This window comes from Ciconia boyciana, chromosome 8, assembly GCF_034638445.1.
Source record: "Ciconia boyciana chromosome 8, ASM3463844v1, whole genome shotgun sequence".
In the NCBI taxonomy this organism is placed as follows: domain Eukaryota; kingdom Metazoa; phylum Chordata; class Aves; order Ciconiiformes; family Ciconiidae; genus Ciconia; species Ciconia boyciana.
The window spans coordinates 3985414-4006214 of record NC_132941.1 but is presented as its reverse complement, the minus strand read 5'-3'; the positions used below and the strand labels follow the sequence as shown (position 1 = coordinate 4006214).

General features: G+C 46.1%; 1 protein-coding gene across 2 annotated transcripts in view; it reads right to left on the bottom strand.

Annotated features, from left to right (window-relative positions):
- Positions 1-4794: 4794 nt before the first annotated feature.
- The window catches only part of CHSY1 (chondroitin sulfate synthase 1), a 78111-nt gene continuing 62104 nt past the window's right edge, over positions 4795-20801 (bottom strand). For both annotated transcript variants that reach the window (XM_072870033.1, XM_072870035.1), the window contains exon 3: positions 4795-8267. In XM_072870033.1, the coding sequence (XP_072726134.1) occupies positions 6675-8267 (1593 nt within the window). In that variant the 3' untranslated portion in view covers positions 4795-6674. The remainder of the gene's footprint in view (positions 8268-20801) is intronic.

Here is a 20801-nt window from a genome sequence, read left to right as displayed (position 1 = left end):
AAAAAAAACATTTAAAAAAAAAAAAGTCCTTCCCACCGAGGCTCACACTTCAAACCACCATTTGCATTTGGACATTAATTACCTTTGCTGCGCAGGGAAGTGGGGAGGTGGCATGAGAGCCGGTGGGGAGGGAAGGGAGCCTTTCGGTGCCCTGGAGCTTTTCCCCTTTTCTTTATATCTTTTTAGTTTAGGGGAAACTCCTCAGTGCTGCGGGAGGGATTTGGGGGGCCCGGCAGCATCCCCAGCTTTGGCAGCGTACCGCTTGCTGCCATCCAGACGCGGGCACGGCTCGGGAGGGAGCCCTGGCAGCCACATCGAAACCTGTCTGCTTCGCCAGGGTACGGTGGGGCACTGCTGTCCCCTTACAGGGACTTCGCTGTCCCCACAGCGAGTTCCTGCAGCGGGGACCAAAACAAGCCGCAGGTGAGCATCTCGCTTGGTGCCCCCTCGGCCACCCCTCGGGGAAGCCCCGGTGCCAGAGGGAGGGGGTGGGTTTTCGGACAGACCGGGGTTTTTGCGGAGTTGGGCTCTGAGGAGCAGCGCGGCAAATAGAAGGAGCCCCCCGGTTTGCAGAGACGTCGCTGAGCGCAGGGGACCGGCTGAAGCCGTCACCCACGTCTGGGTTTGCTCCTGTGGACCAAGCGCCTCTGCTGCAGAGGCTGCCTTGGCTGGGGCTCGGGATGGGGATGAGGATGAGGATGACGATGGGGCCAGGGATGGGGTTGGGGATGGGGCCAGGGATGCGGATGAGGACGGGGATGGAGATGATGATGAGGATGATGATGAGGATGGGGCCAGGGATGGGGATGGGGATGGGGCCAGGGATGGGGATGGAGATGATGATGAGGATGGGAATGAGGATGGGGCCGGGGATGTGGAGGGGTTAGGGCCAGGGATGGTGCTGGGGGCTGAGCTTGCCTGGGGCGGGTGCTCAGCACCAGGGGAATCACAGAAGAGCGAGTTTTGGCAGTGGGCAGCCGGCCAGGGCACGTACCCGCCCCGCGAGGCTGCATGTCTGCGGCAATTCGGGTTCCCCAGGGCCAAACGCTGCCTGCAGAGCCAACGCCAGCAAAGCAAACAGCCTTTATCTGCCCCGTATCGCAGCACGTTTGCATTGGAAGTTTGTTTTATCACGGAATTACTTTAAACTGTGCCCTTTGTATGAGCCCTTTTATAAAAAAGTCCATAAAGCACAAAGGTGGTGTTATTTTTTTGTCTTCCTTTTCTAAAGAAACCATCGGCGAGAGGCGCAGCAAGACTGGGGCAAAGTCCTCCCGGCACCCCCAGCCGCGGGGTGGGGACCCCCGATTTCCAAGACACTTGAGCCCAGCACACTGGAAATGTTGGAGCTGATTCAGCTCAATTAAAGTTGAGGTTTTTATTGAATTAAAGTGTGAAAATAAATACAGCCAGCCCAGTATTCGGTCTGTTATTTTTTTGATGTTAATTCAATTTTTTTCACCCTGCTCATAAACGTGATTTAAAAGGTGGTAGAGATTCCTGGGCTGGAGGAGAGCTGGGAGATGGGTTTTGGAGCTTGGAAAGGACGCAGACGGGTTTCTTGCACCTGGGAAAGCATCGGCAGCAGTTTGGACGCGAGGCACGAAAGCGCTTCTGGCAGCAGCAGCCAGGTGAAATCCTGTAAAAGACTTGGGGAAGGAAACCTCACGGGAGGCGGCTGCACTGCAGTCCAAACGTGCCTCGGCCAGGGCGTCTAGGATGTCTCCAAGGCTGCCCATGCCCCATGGAGGAGACGGCCTTCGAGCTCAAATCAGGACCAAAAACCCCTGAATTTGCTCCAGTCAGTGCAGTAACTCACGTTGCCAGCATGCTGCTCTGCAGAGACTGCAGCCCTGGGTACAAAAACATTTGTTTAAACAGGTCCTAACGCGGGCAGCGTCCCACCAGCCCAGAAACCACCATGTCCCGAAGCAGAGCAGAGGAGGAGGAACCTGGTGGGACCTGGAAGCATCTGTCCCCCGCAAGGCGCTAACCTGCTCTCCATTTCTAATGCCTCTGGAGGATTTTTCTTTCCAAAAATCTCTCGAGTGAGGCTGGCTGTGCAAGCGGAGTATTTTTAGCAAGTATTCACGCGAAATGACTGAGGCTAATAATTTGCAATGTAAAGTTAGAGCTTCTATGAAAACTCAGACTAAGCAGATTTAGGGTCAGCAGGACTTTCTTGCCGATTTTGCTGAAAGGAACGGAACAGCCAGGGCCAGGGAAGCTGTGCAGAGGCTGGAGCTGGTCACTGATTTTTCAGGGCAATAAAACCTCACTGTGCCTAAAGGACCAAAACTTGAAATCCTTCCACGGACTGTGACTCTGCAAAGTTACATATAAATATTTAACCTGTAAACAGTCACATCGAGCATGACAGTCACCGAACGTTCCGCACCGCCTTTCCCAGACCCACACTTTCCCCGTGCCCTTTGCCTCTTTTCGCCATCTTTGACTCTTGAGCTGAAAGAAATGAGCTGCTGGGAGGGAAGTGCTTTTAGAAAACAGCGGCAATAAACCCAGCTCCACCCCGTTGCCTCTCCCTGAAGTTTCACATGCAATTTAACTCCAGCGACTGACAAACATTCATGAACAAAGAGCCAAGGGCAGCCTCAAGACGCCCCAGCTCGAGGCTCACAGTGAATTCTGGCTGTTCCCCCGACAGCCCGTGGGACAACCAGGCTCTCCTCTCCACCCCACAAACAAACCTACCAGAAGCAAGGACCAAGGCTGGCTTTAGGCTCCTTTGCAGGTCCCCCCAATGTTCAGCTCAGCCCCTCCTGTTCATCAGCTCCATCTTCTGCAGGTGATAACCCACCCCAGAGCTGAGCAGCTGTCAGGCTGCCAGAGGACAACCCTGGGGACCGTCACTGCCAGAGGAGCACCGGGGTGGAGACATGAAGCCCCTGACAAGCAACGCGGGGCCGGGGAGCGAAGATACCTGAAGGGTGAAGATGGCGATGGCTCATCCCATCTGTGCTTCAAAACATGGTCCGTCACCGGTCACTGGTGGGAGATGGCCACTCCCGCAGCTCAGCAGTCACAAGGGGCTCCCAAAGCCCTCCGGAGCCACCAACCTGCCAAGTATGAGCCACGGGCCAGGGCGAGCGGAGCCAACGTGGGCGAGGAACCCCCATGTGACACCGTCTCTCACAGTGAGCCCCGGGAAGACGAGAACGGCAAAGTGTTTCTGAGCTTTGACTCACGAGTTCATCCTCCGCATGGGTGGCCAGGACAGAGCTTGCACCCATGGGTGTCCAGAAAAGGTGGAAGGGTTGAAACCCAAGCGTTGAAGGGCTGCAAAGCTCTGCTTGGGCGGGAGTTTTATTGCTGTGAGCACGCCCACGACCAGCACGGCATCTGACCTGGGTTACATACCCTGGAAGAACGAGGGAAAGAAGTGTCTCGCATTTTTAATTGTTGTAATGAAGAAGAGAATCATCTCAATATATAGCAAACCTCTGCAAATGACTTTCGGTCACCACGTTCTTCAGTGTCAGGATGACACCATCTCGTTTTCTCAAACCTTGTTTTTTTTAATGGACTAGAAGCAAACCCTCCTGGGTTTTCCAACACCAGCTGGCTTCTCGGCATGAAGTAAACTTCTCCCTGAACCAAACAACCAGAGTAAACTGCGAACGAAACGTTCCAGCCCCAGAAGGGATTTTTGTCAGAGGCTGGGTTAGCACTTGCCAGACGATGACTTCCACCTGGTCAAGCTCCTTACAACTTGGGCAGCAAATACCGCTTCTTTTAGTATAAAATGGGGTTTATAAGCTTAGACTTTATCATAGATGGTTATAATTTGAAATTTAACTTCAAAATGGTTTACTTTTAAGCTGTGAGTCCATAAAATATGTGGTCAATTAAGATGTGGGGCCTCAAGAGCTGCCTGCAAGCTTGGTGTACAAGTCGCTTTTAATGCTGCTTGGACAGATTTGGCAAGTGAATCAGAACTGTGGCAACCGAGCAAAAAAACCCCAATACCAGATGGGTGCTTTTCATTAAACGGCTTTTTCCATTTACACGCATTCTGCTTTTACCGGCTGTTACGGGCTAAAAAAAAGTCCTACATAATCATAAATGTTAATAAATACAGTATAAGTACAGGGCATTTTTCTCCCTGTCTTTTGGTACAGTTCTTTAGGGTTCATATTCTTCAAGCTCTTTTCTGCAGCCACAAATACTAGTTGTTTTTTTTTTTCCTTTCCCTTGTGTGAAGAAACACTTCTGTAATCCCAAAGATTCTTGCTTTGGGACTTAATGACTTAATTTTTACATAAAAAAGCCTCACACCAATATTGAACAACTGTGATTAAACTGGCAGAGCTATTAAAAATAAGTGCTCGACACACTTAATAATTATTTTTACTGTGTTTTGAATACACAAAACCTTACGAAATTATTCAGCCTTGTCATCGTATGCATTTTAAATGTATAGTTATGGATGTTTTCAGACAGCAAAAGCACTTTTAATCTTTTCATGAGGAAAAAGTCAGAAACCTCCGTTAGCGACGACCAGCTGCCCCAGGGAATCGCACAGCTCATCAGCGCGGGCGCAGGCAGCAACGGCAGCCTACACCAGAGTCTGATGAACGGATTTGTCTTCCCTTTACCCAGAGCCAAGGTACGTGGCATTAAGTTTATTCTGGGCCAAAACACAACACGGAGGTCAACACGCTTTGTAAGAGGGAGATGCTTTTACCTGGACTTACTTCCCAAAACTGCTTTACCTTTGCGGCTGTGCCTACGCTGTACGAAAAGATACGGACTGAGGCAGACGACATGAGGAGCTCCGATTGCAAATAAAAAATCTTTATTGCATCTTAGAAGCAAGTCTTAAAAAAAAAAAAAGATTTTCCATGCACTGAATCCATCCAAGTACCTACATCCTTGGGACTGTCACCAAAAAACGATGAACATTATAAGACATCGACTCTACACTAGTTGCAGTTCATATTCCATACACGTGTAAACAATGGTTATTTCTTCTACTGGAATAGCAATTACTCCATAAGATCCCTTCAAACATGGAAACAACCTCAGCATCGGTTTTTCTCCGTTCCTTCACTAGTCTCCACTTCCCAAAGAGTAGGCAAAGTGGAACTGAGAGCAATGAGACGAAATGGTGCTGGAGGATACGATAGAAAAATATATTGTTCGCTGGTTTTTATTTTTTGTTGCTGCTGAGCAAGATATTTACAGGTAGGTAGGTCCCAATAGATCATCTGCTTCAATGACAATGTCCATTCACTGTCTAAGTCTCACTGTAAAGGGTTCCCTTTCTGGCTTTAAGGCACTTTATTTAGCGTATTTTCTCTTACCTTGCTAGATGTTAATTCATAGGGATCACACTTTCCTTGTATTCGGCCTCCCCATCCCCAGTTCCTCTTAGAATACCAAAAAAATTCCTAAGCTTACTGAAGTCATTCCAAAAATGTCAAAGAAACTTGGGAAAAAAAGATCCATGAAAAAAATATTTTAGAAAGTAATCTTTGGAGATCATTTACTGCAAGTATGATGTACACTACCTTATCAGTGAGAAGATGCAATACATTCCTAATATATATATATATATTTACACACACATATATATATATATAATATTAAAATGACTAACAGATATTCAAGGAAAGGTCAAGAACCTAAGACAATGGATATTAAATAAATTAACGGTCTATCAGATACAGAAAAAAATAATCCCAAAACAAAACTAGTAATCAAATGTAGTAATTGTTCCCATTAACATCACGTAACCGGCTGAACAAAATCAATGCAATCAGGTGCAGTACACTCGGTACAGAAGATTTTTCAAAGTTCTCATTAGGGATCTCTAATTGTTCGTTGTGTACTGTCTCTTTGCTGCAAGAGGTTCGCATTTCCCATCCTCTTCCCCTCCCTCATTACGCTTCGGCATTTCTTGATCACATCGTCTCAGCTCCGGACAGGACAGCGGTTGAGGATAATACACAGAACCCACCACGGATTCTTAAAACATTACGTCCATATATGGACCAAATATAAAAGACAAAAATTTCTACAAGGACTAATCGGACAGCAGGTTGTGCTTACTTTCTTCCCTCCCTTGAAGTCGCCTGGCCATAATAAGTGGAAGTGTATTTTTAAACTGAAATAATCATCCATCTGGAAAAAAAACCTCCTGCGATTAATACCCTTATCGTCGCCACACCGATTTGTTTTGTTCTAATGCAATTTAAAAAATAATGGCTATCCTTAACAAAAGAAGCAGAATCTTTGCACGGTAGCAGTCACAACAAAACATTTAGATACACCGTTTTGTCACTTGGCTTGCACGCTCAGGTCCCAATTTACAGAATCCCAGCAATGAAGACAGCAACGGAAAAGGTAGGAAACAATCTTTTGTTCATAAGGAAATTCTAATTCAAGTCAGATTTCCGCTGATCGGTCAGATAACTCTTAAACAATTGTTTTGTTTGAAGGCAAATATTGATCACAGTTTTGTTCAAAACCAAAAACACAACAACAAAAAAACCAACGGCCTTGTTCTTCTCAAAACGAGTGCTTTGTAAGAAAACAATGATGATTTCTAAAATATATCCTGTGTGGTCTTTTAAAAGTGAATTATCAAAAAACATTTTCCCAAAAATAAATTAGATAATTAAAAAAAAAGTCTTTTCCAGCATAGCTGGACATTAGGCTGTCCTCACTGAGCCATTAGTATTGCTGCTTTTCCCAAAATTTGGGTCATTTTTTTCAAACCATATTTCAGCCAGCTGTTGTGTGGACCCATAAGTTGAAGCTTTGGACCCCAAGCACATTTTATATTGTTTTGGATCAAGATTAGGGTCACAAAAAACAGGGTGATGCACATGGACTACTCCAATTTCTTGGCTTCGGAAAGTTTTTAAGCCAGCTTGAATGACTTTGTTAAATAGGTCTACGTCTTCAAGGCCCCAACCTTGGATGGAGACATCAAAGCCACCTGCTCGAAGAAGATCACCTTTGTAAATACAGGTAATACCAAAGCCATAGTTCCTCCAGAAACCTGTTTTCTGGGTGAAGGCAAAATGATTGTCACTAGGAACTTTTCCACTATAAACAATCTTTGGATCATACTGGCTAAAAATGATGGGAAAGTATACTTGTTGACCCAAAACTGTATTGGCTCTACACCGCTGGAGGAATTCTGTGGTGAACACTAAGTCAACGTCACAGAAAAAAAGTAAAGACTCGTTCTGGAACTGAGAAGATCCGACTTCCAGAGCCAGTGCCCTTGAGAACTCCCCCGACACCGGTAAAACCTGCATGTCAGCCTTGGGGTATTTGGAGTGGTAATCTCTCATCAGCTCGATCTGCTTCGCTTTGTCAGGGTTGGAGTTGGAATTGAAAAGCAGGACAACCAGCTTGACGTTCTGGTTTGGAATGAGACACGTCTTTTCAAAATTCCCCATGAACCTTGCGAACATGTCAAAACGTCCGGAGAGAGGAATCAGGATGTTGATCTTCTTGTCTTTGTGCTCCTTCCTCTCTACTTTTGATCGGCTGAGCTGGAAGGGAACAAACATCTTCAGCGAGTTGGAGAGGAAAGACAGGGATCCAGAATCCTGGTTGATTTTGCTGGCCAGCTCTTTGGCGTCCATCTCTTTGTGCTCCATAAACTGGATCTTGCTGAACGTCTGCTGCAAGTACGCGTGCCTCCTGACGGGGACAGTCATCTTCTTCCCCTTATGCTTTTTGTACAGAAGCAACAAGTCAAGAACGTACTCTGCTCCGTACATCGGATTTACTCTGCGATAGCCATACTGTATTTCCTTGAAATCTATGATCCTCCCCCGGGTCTTAGCGTTGGCGTTGATCATTTCCATGACCTGCATAACAATGTCATCCAACGCTTCACGCTGAGAAGAGTCCATTCCTCTCCTAGGGGGCTGCCCGTCAGCACCCGAGTACAAATACTTTCCTGTAAGAAACTCCCACTCCAAGATTTCTTCCCGGTGGCGGGGCTGGAACCGCATGAAGGAGGGTGGCATCCCTAGCTGCAGGTCATCTTTGTGGATTTCTGTATTGCTGTATTTGCTCATCAGGACAATTTCCCGGTGCAGCTGTATAGTCCGGTGGCGTAGCTCTGCTATCTTGCGGCTCAACATGTAGCTGTGAAGTCTGTACTGGTACGGGGGGTTCTTATTGGGGTGCAGTGTTATAGCTCTGTGTATTTTGCTGTTCCTCAGGTCTCGGATATAGCCTTTTTTGTTCTGCTCATAATTTTCATAAAACAGCTGCTGCATCTAGAAGAGAGAAAGGAGAAGTCAGTGTGTCGGCAGTGCTGTCCTTGTGAAAGTTAGACCACGCAGCCCCCGCTGGGAGAGAATTCCTCCTTGCTTGCAGGGCCAGAAGGCTTTCCGAATAAGCTGTTCTTGGTTTTAGGCACAGGTTGTAGCAATACCAGCTGCTATTTAAGGAAATTAAGAGGATTATTCATTGTAAACTGGTAAAAGAAACATCTACCACGGATTTGGGATTACTACGGCCCATTCTAGAAGTATCGCCATCGGCAAAACAACTGAGCAGTAAGTAGAGTGTAAGCTCATTTTTTCACAACAATATAGCATCACCAGGAAAAAAAGAACCATGAAGCGTTCACTACAAAACTCTTACTATTCTTCTGCCTCCCATGGGCTTTAAGACTACTAATAATAAAGAACAATAAAAAAGGATGCCATATACATAGTAAGCAAGTATGACGACACCTTTTCCGTTACACCCAAATGCTGTTCAGGCACTAAAAATCCAGCTTGCTGAATGTTTTAGTCAACATGCTAAATATATTATCTCAAGTGCTGCAAGGCAAAGCTACAGTTCCCCTGTCATTTTAAAATGTCAGTAGAAAGGAAAATGCACCTGAGATTCCTAGCAGCAGTTCCAGAAGGCAGGTAAGACAGGATGCACATGTATGCTAGAATAAAAGCATCCTTAAAGTGGAAAATCGCTATTTCAAAACAAGAAGATAGCGAGCTAAGATTAGATTCAGAAGCCTTATGGAAAGCCACAACTCAAGGAAAGCAGGCAAACCAGCTTTATAGTTTTCAGTAGGTCAGGCAGTAGCTGATATAATGAAAGGCATGTGGAAACCAGGATGATAATGTGTAAAATAAGCTGGAAAAAAAAAACCAAGAGAAAAAAACCCCTTACTTTTATACCCCCAGTTATATACCAGCCTAGACAAAGGACATTTAAAAAGATCACAGGTTGATTCTATGTCACAACACAAATGTCATCAACCTGCCAGGGGAGCTAACACAACAGCTTCATTCGATATAGGATCTAATCTACGTTATTGGCAGCAGAATTTGCTATAGTTAATACAGTCAATAAAGCACCCGTAAAAAGGCTATAAAGATTAGCAAAGAGCTAAAACCCAAAAGACGAACAGAAGAGGGAATGACTCAAATACGATGGCAATTAAAGGGAGCACTAAAAGGAAAATCACAGGCACAGAAAGCCTCCCTTCAACAGACAGCGCAAGTGATGCTTCTACCGGCTGTTCAGACCCAGCAGAAGTCCTGTTTTATTAGGCCTTCAGTTGCATTTTTCCCATTATTGTGGACAGACATTGAATCTCAGGGATAAACTTAAACCTGGATTTAATTGCCGCTATCTTAACAAACCAGATGTGCGCATACTGAAACCTGGAATTCAGCATATCACTGTGGACAGCACAGGAGCAAGCTGTGTCTACTTGAAGCGGCTTGCATGGATTTTAATCTGAACAAATGTAATTCATTTCAAAGGAGGGAGGGAAGAATTTCAGCCAGACTGAGAAAGAAAGGACATTTTTTTCATGGGTCATCACCAATCCACTACCCCTTCTCCTTTCCTGCTCAAGTTCACCTTCTTGCCCACTCTCCCCCAAGTGATTCCTGCCGCTTTCATGCCGTCTGTGAGCAATTCAGGCCAGAGGCTGCTCTTATTAGATAGATCCCATACAGCAACGCAGCCAAAGGAGAACATCTTGGCGATGGCTTCTTGGCAAACCACAGATGAGCTGCCTGTCAAGATGTATATCCCTTCAGAAGCCATGCAAGATTTAAAAGAGTGCTATGAGCAGAGGTTAGCTGGTCTAATCCTGTGTTCAGCAGAGGGTTATCCAAATTGAATGAACCTCATGCTTTCCTGAGAAGCATGTTTTTCCACTCACCAAAAGACTGTTCTTCATTTGTATCCCTATATTGTTTCCTCTACTAATAACACTTTATTTTTTGTCCACTTTGAACCTCGCTGCTTCTGTTAAGGGCTCTAGGAGACCTCAAATCACACCCACTTACCGTCAGTCCTGTAAGCACAATTTATTACAATGGAGAGCTCACACAGCAAGAACAAGACCAGTCCAACACTGCAGGACCCACATGTATATTTTTACTGACTCCACTGATCTATCCTCTCTAACACAACATATATATATATATAGAACTAGAAGTATTAAATGCATATGGTAACAGGCTGGAGATTTCACTGACATTTTAACTACAATACAACTATAGGCACAGGCTTTCGCAAGAGTATTGTGACATTAGATAAAAATTCTTAAATCTTGTCATTAGGCAACTATTATTTAAAGGAAAATTGACAATAGGACTTAATCTCAAATCTTGTTTTGAGTTTGTAAGAAAACAAAATGCAGCCTGAATGCATTTATTCCAAAACTGCCATCTAGGGCATTCTGAATTAGCTACGAGAGGAAATCATGAGAAGCAGAAAGGCTTTTAGATTACACAACAAAGTTTTAATAGAATACCGATGGGTAGGAAAATGTTATGAAACTTCCCAATGGAAGTCAAGATATGAACCCCTAGCAAATGGCCCTAAATAAAATTAAGAAGCATATTTTAAAGCTCTGGCTTGCCATGCAGGAGTAAGCTCTTAGCTAGGCTGGTTAACTTCTGAACTGTTAATACTACTTCTTGCCTCTTCCAAAAACCAGCTAACTTTGAAAACTGAACTGAAAATGAAACATGTCTCAGCAAGTCTTTACTGGTGCTTCAACACAAAGCAATTTACAACTGAAACATCTATTAAGAGCCACCTTGCTCCAGCCAAAAAGGTGACAACTGTAACAAACCCTGCGCTCCGGCCAACCCCGCAGTGCAACTAATGAGAAGCACCACGGTAGCCAGGCTTTTATATAATCCTATTTTTCAGAAGAATGCCTTGCAAGGCTGGGACTTTCATTGTTTTTCCTATGAAGTCTCCCCCTCTCCTACTCCAGCATCCCTCTTGTCTCCTTATTCAGTAAGCAGCAACAGGCACGGGACGTGCCTGCGTCCTGCAGCCCCGATCCCCCATCTAGGAACCAAGGTACACCCCACACCGGTAGGAAACAGACTGAAGGGTATCGGAAGGGGTTAATCAATTCAGAGAGTATAATGACTTACAAACTATTTTTGCACAGTGGCATGAAGTGCTGTAAATGAAGTAAGTCCACGTGGACAGCAGCCAACGGCGCAATTTAACCCTTCCTGGGCCGAGGCGCCTGCAGACACTGACCCAATGCTGCAGAAGCACTGCGATGCCCACGGGCTTTCCTTCATGATAAAGAGCCCATGGATTGCGTTTTCTCAGCCACATCTAGAAAACTTGAAAGAAATGAGCACTTCCCTCCATACGGTTTGACAGCTCCACCAAGGTTAATCCATTTAAATCATTTAGGCAGCGCTAGTCCTCGGCATTGGGTTTGATCACTAACAAGGGCAATGTCCGACTGTCACCCATCACTGCTAACGTAGTTTCTACCTCATTTGGGTCCAAAACACTATGCTAAATATTACCTATAAGCACACGCAGGCTTCGACTCCACACAATACTGGAAAGCCGTAAGGAAGACAAAAAAATCATAATTACCTTTTGTGTGCATCATTAATAGAGATTAGTGGGTGGGAGAAGACAATAGAGAAATTTATTTGTAATTTCTCTCTGTAATTTACTTGTTCCTCCCACATAGCAGCCATTAAACAGAGACACAGGGAGCAACACAAGCACGTCTAACAGACATTACGTGCAAACTTCCCCATGCCTGTTACCAGGTTCTTGCGAGCTGAACTCTTGCAAATGCTTCTTTTAGCGAAACAGGTTTCTCTATGATTCTGTTCAAAAAAAGAACCTTTCATGGATATTAATTTTGCAATGATTATATTCTAAGCATGCTTTATTCTAGTGCAGAGCACTGAGAGCATAGGGATACAAAGAAGAGCTACTCTTTATTGACCACTATTTACTCTAGACTTGTTGAAGCCTTAAAAACCCTAATGTTCCCCAAACCATTAGAGACTGAATGTTTAACCTGTGGTACAGCTGTTGTGGGCACTACTGGCTTGTGTCCAAAAGACCAACTGAAAGGAGAGAGTGTTACGTTCTTCGTTTTAAATGAAGAAGTCTTTTGCAGGCCAAAAAAAGTGTACTGGAGAAAATGGACTTTAAAAATAAGACCAGTTTATGCAGAAACTGGCCGGCAGCCACGGATTAGCCCCCGAGGGCTTTCTCTCACAGCTCTAGATTGTACTACCACAGCCCAGAAAACGCCGTCCCACAGGTCTCATGAAAAGCAATCATGGACAAGACATGTTGTATGGCAGGCTTCGAAATGCCCAAGATGTGCTTTAAATACAAAGCCAAACTAATTAAAAGCTCGAAAGATGGTTAATGTCACCTAGTGCGTGAGCACCTCATTTGGGAGGAGATGAGCACGTAGGTCCCTCTCCGCAGCTGGTGCAGAGCTGTTCTCCTATGGGAGTAACGCGGCTGCCGGGACAGTCCTTACCCTGCCCCACAGCTCTGCTGCCAAAACTATGCAGGATGCTCGCCCCATCTCCTCCTCGCTCCTCCTTCCAGAGATGCAGACGTAGAAGTGCAAGGGGGCAGTTCCTGTTGGTTGGTTGAAGTGAAATGAAAGACGTTTTGAACCCGCATCCCAAGTAAATGTAATGAAGTAACTGTAGCTGCACTAATCCAGCTTTGCCACTTTGAAGTGACTAACCAAACCAGATCACTAGTTTTCTGTTTTTTAAATCACCAGTATAGCTAAATTGATAAAATATTGTGCATGTAAACCCAATGGAAAGGAGCAGTGGGTCTTCATTTACTGCTGACTTGCCTATGGTGGAGGGGGAGACTGCAGTGACCTCCCTGGATAAAACTCTGTGTATTCAGGGTTCTTATTAATGATGATCTTTCTGTTTTAAATCCCAACGCTTTATGTGCAATCCCACAGCTAACCACCAACATGACTGAAGTCACTCCTGTCCAGACTTATTATGGTGGAGACAAACAAGGGGAAGTGATGGATAAACACTCATTTCCAGTGAACTTGGCCACTCGTTCATCCCTGTAACCTCCCCAGTTGCCACTACAGGAAAGGATGCAGGAAACACCACTCGGCGCTGGGAGATCAGACTTCCCTCTCGGCTGACAAGTGGCTCTGGAGCACGATTAAATGATGTGGATCCCTCAGACGAGTTACTTCTCACACAAATTTCATCATGTACCACTGGTCTGCATTTGCTTTGTTTCATAAATTAAAAGAGGAGCAAGAAAATCAGCTGGACATCCCGAACAGCCCGTACTCAAAATTTCCATAGCAGACTGCTAGAGAAGCACAGGCAGACCCAGCTGTGATATACTGCGACCTCTGAGTGCAATAACTCCAGGCATGCTCTGAAGCAAGAAGTTTATTTTGTACAACACAACTACCTCTTCTTATACAATACTAAGTGAAACAGCACCTGTCTCCCTCAAGAGCCTTGCAGTGCCTTCTGCACTGCTCTCCTCTCCAAAGTGTTCGAGAAAGGAAGCCAAGTATCTAAGGCAAGTTTCAAGCACAAGCAAACTCAAGGCCATTGAATTCCCAAGGAATCTGTGAATTAGGAGAGTTACTGCTGGAGTTCACTCTGTTGTTAACAGTACCAAGTGGCTGTTTAATTAAACAACTGTCCTTCTCCCAATCCTTTCTTGTTTAAGCAAGTAGAAGAGCTTAAAAATTACTTATTCATTTACAGTTTCTCAAACCAAGTAGCCTTTAAAGTACTCCCAGCTTGGCAACAGAAAGAAGAAAACCTGCAAAAATGAACGTGTCTGCAAAACTGGCATCCTGTACTTCACCTCCAACCTTGACAACCCCATTACCCAAAACCTACACGGGGGAGCAATCCACAGCACTTGGGAACTAACTGAGATCCTCCTCATTTAGTGAAACATCCTTCCCCTTGGGTCCATCTGCCACACAAACTACACAGGTGCCATCGTGCACTCCATAAAGCCTGGAACTGCTTCTCTAGAGACACAGATTTAAGTTTTTAAAGTATAAACCAGAATATAACCTGAAAGCATTTTGTACCTTAGGAGTAACCAGATAAAACAGAATGTGCCATTTTAGGATATTTAGATTTAACTGTGCAAACCTTGGGAGAGCTGGATGCAATTTTGGGCTATGTTTCCAAAAGGTTCTGATTTAATAGAAACAAAAACAAACAAAACACCACTAAATATTAACAAATGTTCTATCCTACGGCTATTAAAGAAGCAGAACATCATAGGTGCTAATGGCTGATTATCATTGCTATTGCTTGAGAAAGTGTGCTCAAAATTTGTTTCTACCATAATTTCCAAATTACAAGTCCTGGTGCAAACTGCTGTTCTGCACATGGCTCTCCCTTGCTCAAGTTAAGGCTTTGACCCACGGGGCAAATGATTCAGCTCTTCCTCTCCAGCAGAGAGGGACTGCCTCTGTCCCAGATCCAAACAAAACCAGGAATACAGTGACTCGCTGCTGATTTGTTCATTTAAAGGCCAGACTCGGGGATGATGCCAAATTACTTGCCCACCGAATACACTGCGTCTCAGGATTTCTTTTCCTTGTTGTCAACTCCACACTTGCAGATTCCGCAGTGCAGGCAGAGTACAAGAAAAACTTGGTTTTCATTACGACTTTCAACAGGCCTACGAAAAAAAGATGCAGCCTTGGAAGTCTGTATCTGCTCTTTCTCATGCAAAGTGTTAAGATTTCAGAGGAGCAGCACACGACCCTTGGAGGATAGTTTATTGGAGGTGATGAGCAGAAAGCTTCTGACATCCTGGCAAATATTCTTTTGGATGCTGGAAACAGAGTTAGAAGGATGCAGTCTCCTCTGAGCAGAGACTACAGAAGAGAAGACCTCTTCTGGACTGCTGCATGATTTTCCACCATGTGTTTTCAAGAGGCAGTAATGTAATCATTTAGAAATACTTTTGTCCATGGAATTCAAAAATTCCTATTTAGGAGCTACTTTCCACATCCAGTGGTTTTGTAGGAGTTGCGAGCCATGATGGATGATGAGTCTTTTTGGTCCTAAAACACTTGGCAAGGCCACCCCACAAGCTGCTCCTTACAGGGGGGTGGAGAAGAAACCCTCTGCTTGGAGAAACTTCAGCTGCAGGCTAGGCATCCATGCATCATCTCAACATCAGTCCAACATCAGAAATAAAGCCGGAGCAGCGTAGCCTCTCTGCCAGACTGTCTGGAGACCGCAGTGATTTTGTAGCACACACCAGACCAGGTCTCCAGGTCTCTGCCAACACCAGATTCTGCAAGAACCCTGGGGGAATGATCAGCCCCAGTGGATTCAGCTGCAGGATCCAGCCCCTTCAGCCTTGCCCACATCACCAGCACAGCCTTCTTTTGATGCAAGGTGTTTCAGGACCCCCCACCCCTGAGTAGGTACACGGTGCCCTACATGGAGACAATGTCACGATAACAGGTCCAGGCTGAAGGACAGTACTGAAGCAGTCACATCAAAGCAATCTAATCTCTCTGAGTCTTCACAGGAGATTACTGTGAATTTAATTCGGCAAAGATTTGGCGTCACAATAGCTACTGCTGCAGTTCTTCCCTACATGTAAAAAGGTGTGGATGTATTTTAAAAAACAGATTCATTTTCAGGACTTTCAGGACTTCCAGCTTAAGCAGCACCATTTTAGATGAGGAGGGTCACAGCTCCCTTCTTTATGGCAACAGGCTGTTTCTGGTCCCTTGCGAAGACTTGTGGCAGGAATAATTCTTTCGGAAAGGGGTGAGAGGGGAGCTGGGAACGCTGAATAAAATCCCCAAGACAAGGCCAACTGCTGAACTGCCTGTGTCAAAGCTGCAGCCCTTCAAACCTGCAGTGCCAGTAACAGCCTCAACGCGACAGAGCATCTTTCATAACTACATTTAGAAATCTGTCTGCTTTATGCTTTCCTAACAACTGATGGTAAAACCACTTCTCTGCCAGCAGCATCAGTATTGGCTAATTAAAACTGACAGAAAACTGGGAATATGTTAGATTTCTGATTTCTCTGCTAGCGAGCCCTCCTCCCAGCTGCCACAACAGCCTTTCTCATGGGTGCTGCTGCGTTGTGCCTCTGCCAGGCGAGCAGCTGGAAAAACGGACGTTGTACAGGACACACTCTTGAAACCTTAGCCCCTTCCAAATCGGTGGCGACCTGTCCCTAGGAGGTGGCAGCTGCACACCACCTCGTGCTGGCGGGGATATCTGAAACACAGAGCAAGCCAGCATTTAAATAAACTCTGAGAGTGGGCTCATTCCATCCACTTGGCCTCGCTGGATCCATGTGGACATGCTGCACCAATGCTCAGCTTCGCTCACGTCTCACTGGTATTGCCTGGTTTGCAACAGCACAAAGGACAAGGTGACGGCTGAATCGCTGTGGTGTTAACCGGATGGCACAGTCACTTCTCTCCTCTGGGCTTGGAGTTTAACAAGTGCTCCAACATGGTGCTCACTAACTGCTTTTTCCAGGGTCATGCTAAAGACACCCAGTACTTAAGGTGATTTAACACCCACAGCCCTTTAACAAAAAGGACATGCAGCAACTCTGAGCTTGCAGGTGATGGGGAGGTCCATGGGGATTCAGCTGACTTCCTTCAGATTAAAAGCTCCCACCCTATCTGACAGCCAGCCCTGTTAGTAATTCAGCACAGTTTGAAGGCCACTGGCCATCCCAAGTGTCCCCACTACCCCTCCAGCTCAGCAAGCTTAGGAAGCACCACTGTGGCTGAGCACAAGGCACCAGGGCCTGCGATAAACTATATATCAGCCCCCCAAAAGCAGAAAGCCTTCCAGAGAGGACCGTGATCTCCCTCCGCTTGCCACAGCAAGGCTGCCTGCCTTTGTTGGCCGCTGCTGAAGGCTGGCCTGCTCCGAACGGGAGGAGAGCCGGCAGCACGAGGCAGCGCTGGGTTTCCTGCCCAGGACCGGTGTCAGCAGGAAGTCCCTCCAAGGCATTCTGCAACAAAGCGGGAACTCACTCTGTGATCCTCTGGCTGCTTCTCCTAAATTAAGCTGGATTTAAAAGAACATCTCCTTTTATTCCTGTTGGTGGAAAGTAAGAACAAGCTATGGAGTTCCTTACAAACTCCCGCAGAACCGGTGCCCAATACAGACGTAGCATTTGTGACACAGGCAGATGGTTTCACTGCTCCTCTTTCACCAGCCTGTGAGCTCAGATCGGTTCTTCATCTTCAATATGGTTTTTCAGCCAGAGCCACCATTTCTGCAGCTGGTTTGAAGACCGTCTACAAGGGCCTGGACTCAATCACCAGCTTGTTTCACACAGGGAGCAGCGCAGGATGACAGCTTCCAGGGTTTACTGAAGCTGCACAGCATTGTTCTGAAGTGTGCGTTTTAAACGCGTGCACATTTTTTTTTTGCCAAAAAGAATTGTTTAATAAGTGCTCAGAGGAGGGGAGGGAAATAAAGCCACAAACCCTTGTTTTATGTGGAAAAGCCACATGTTTCAGTCAGCCCATGAGGATCCTACAGCTGAGCCCTGGCCCTGGGATAACGCAGCTTTAGAAGGCTGCGATGGTAAAGAGCATCGTGCGGTAACGTCGCTGCTGCAGACAGAATTTCCACAGTGAGATGCCATGATTGCGAAAGAGTTTTTCTTGCGCTCTTATCATTACCACGCAGGACTTAAAGCCTGCCCACGATTCTGTGCTGAGTTTAAAAGCAAAATCTGCCCTTTGTCTCATTGCTGGAAAACATATGTATGCATTCCAGCGTAGACGTGGCACTGCCAAAACCATAAGATGACAAGGTACATGCACTACACAGTAGTTTGGTTATAAAAGATACAGCTCCTTGATCAACGGGGGGATCAGCAGAGGAAGTGTGCCCATTCAGAGGGCTGATGATCTCGCCAGAATTTGACTTTCATGCCCTGTACATCAAAAGCCCCATAAACTGTGCATTAATAGCTCTAACTAAAAAGGTCACCTATTTTTATTACTTGCTTCGCTGAAGCACAAGGCATAATATATTTAAAATAAGGCACGTTTTAGGAGAAAGTAGCGATTTGCTAATGCAAACTGAAGCCTCATTTTGATAGGGTTTGCAGGTTGGGTGCAGATTCAACACCCCGGAAAGAAAGTGGTGAAAGAAGAGAAAAGCAGGGAAAGAAGGGAAAAGCACAACTGCATGTGCACAGGTTTGGGACCAGCCCATTCCTGTGCAGTTTCACTTATGCTCAGAACTAGAAGAAAGGCAACATCTTTCTACGCAGCCACAGCTTTTATTGTCCTCCTGTCAGTGGAACAACTTTCTCATTATTAAAACGAGCTGTCAGGCAGACTGGCATTTCCCTCCTCGCGGTGTCCAAGTTAGCCCGTTCGTTCAAATATGGTTAAAGATTTCACATAGTGTTGCTGGCTAACTGTATATGGTCTGAGGTTTTCTGGAAGTTTGCTGTCTGGCACAGTTTGGAAAAGTAACAAGCAGTGTAACTCTGCAGCGCTCTGTAACCAAGTGCCTCTTGCATTACACACAGTCTGTCAAACCAAGGGGCTCACCTCCGAGCGGGTGTGTTTTAAGCTCCACTGATGTAACACCATCCATCATCTAGCTTTGACAAAAAGAATATTCAACTGCTGCTTTTGTAATGCCCTAAATTAAAGCTGGAGATCTGGATACCGATAAACCCAGTTACGCTGAATGTAAATGCATTAGCCACCATTAGAAATGTAAAGGAAAAAAATAAATTAAACACTGCCTCAAATATTCCCAAGCTTGGTGAAGGATTTGCTATTCACACAACACACTGAACTCCCTTTTGAACATTAGCCACGCACACATGAAGAGCTTTTTGGTCCTTTCCTAGGGTTTTCGTCATTCCTCTGCTTCCGACCTGGAGGACCCTTCATTCTGCTGGTTGCAACAAAGCTGCCCCAGGTGCAGTTTTGGGAGAGCGGACCGGGCTCCAAAACTTGTGCCCATTACCTGCAGCCACCACTGCTCGGTCCCTCCATCCCACCAGCAGCCTGCAAGTCTCCGCTCGCACCCAGCTAGTGCTTTCTTTCTCTTCCCTCCCCCTTGAAGGCTGCAGCCCCTCTGGATTTGGAAACTGGTCAGCTTGCAGGTATTCTAACATTTTCATTAGTGACTTTTCCTTATCCCATCAACACTTTTCACTCATCTGGGAGACAGAAGCAATGGGAGGAGCAGGGAAATATGGAGATCTTCTGGGTGGGTTTGACCACCGGGTCAAAGTCCCGTTGCCTTGGGAAACCTTGTGGGTGCTCGACGCTGCCGAGCACAACGGAGAAAGGCAGCGAGGGAGGAAAAGCCATTGCTGAGAAAGCAGAAGCAGCTTTAGCCAACAGATGGAGAAGGCTGGTGGAGTCCACAGTTTCGTTCACCAAACAGCAATGCCTTGTCTTCTTATGACCCATTTTTAGTTGTTGATCGAGGACATTTCAGGGATTTGACTCGTGAATAGCAAATGACTTATGCTGGGTTTGCCAAAAAGCCTTCTCCTTGCTGCAGGAAGGCAGGGCTGCTTTGAAGTAGCTCCAGAACCAAGACAATTTACAGCCTGACAGCTTAAAGCTGCATTGAAACGGGTACTCGTTTCCTCGGGGCGTTATAAATCGCCGCGGTTCAGAGGCAGGCGGGCCACTGGCCCGGGAGGGCAGGGTGCATGGATGGGGACTGTGTTCTTCTGCTGTCCCACGAAGGCACGTCCACGAGGGAGCCAGAGCCCTTCAATGGGGCTTTCAGAGGGACACACAGGACTACTTTCTGCTGCATTTTCCTTGGTACTCTTCTGAGATATACTTGTATCATCTGAACTGCAGGTTGTTCCCGAGTTCAGTGCGGTTTTGAGCTGGAGCTAATAAGGGCTCTGACGTGAACCCGATGAGCAAATAGGTGCGCTCCCAACTCAGAGCCGACAGCCAGCTTGAAAACCACTACTGAGAGCAGGTTTTTGCAAACAGGTTCAGCTGGCGGCAGAGGGACTTGTTCCCCATTGCTGACTCAGCCCTGGGGGTAGCACCTTGTGCCAGAAAGCAAGGTAGGCACTGACACACTATTTGCATCTTAAAATAGCAGTACCGTTCAGCACAGCTCATCTGGCAGGGCCCAGAGGCACCCAGAGAGCTCAGGGTGGGGGGGAAGGCTCTCACTCCGCTGAAGGACATCTGTCAAGGCATACTCTATAGCAACAACCTGATTTGGCATGCCAAATCCAGCGTTATCAGTATTTTTCTCTAAAGCCTACAGAAAGAGCTATGCATGTACCCCAGGATTCTCACTCCTCATTTCATGGCTGTTTGGCCCATCGCTGTTTGGTTTTTTTTAAATCAAAGACCCAGCGGGTCAGCGTGCAGGGTGCTGGACCATGCTTTTCATCGAGCCTTGCCTCTGCTGCCTTTGCTTTGCCTTGATGCGAATGCCAAAGTCAAATACAATCCACCCACCCGAAACAGATGTTAGAAACCTGTGTCTCTCTCTCCA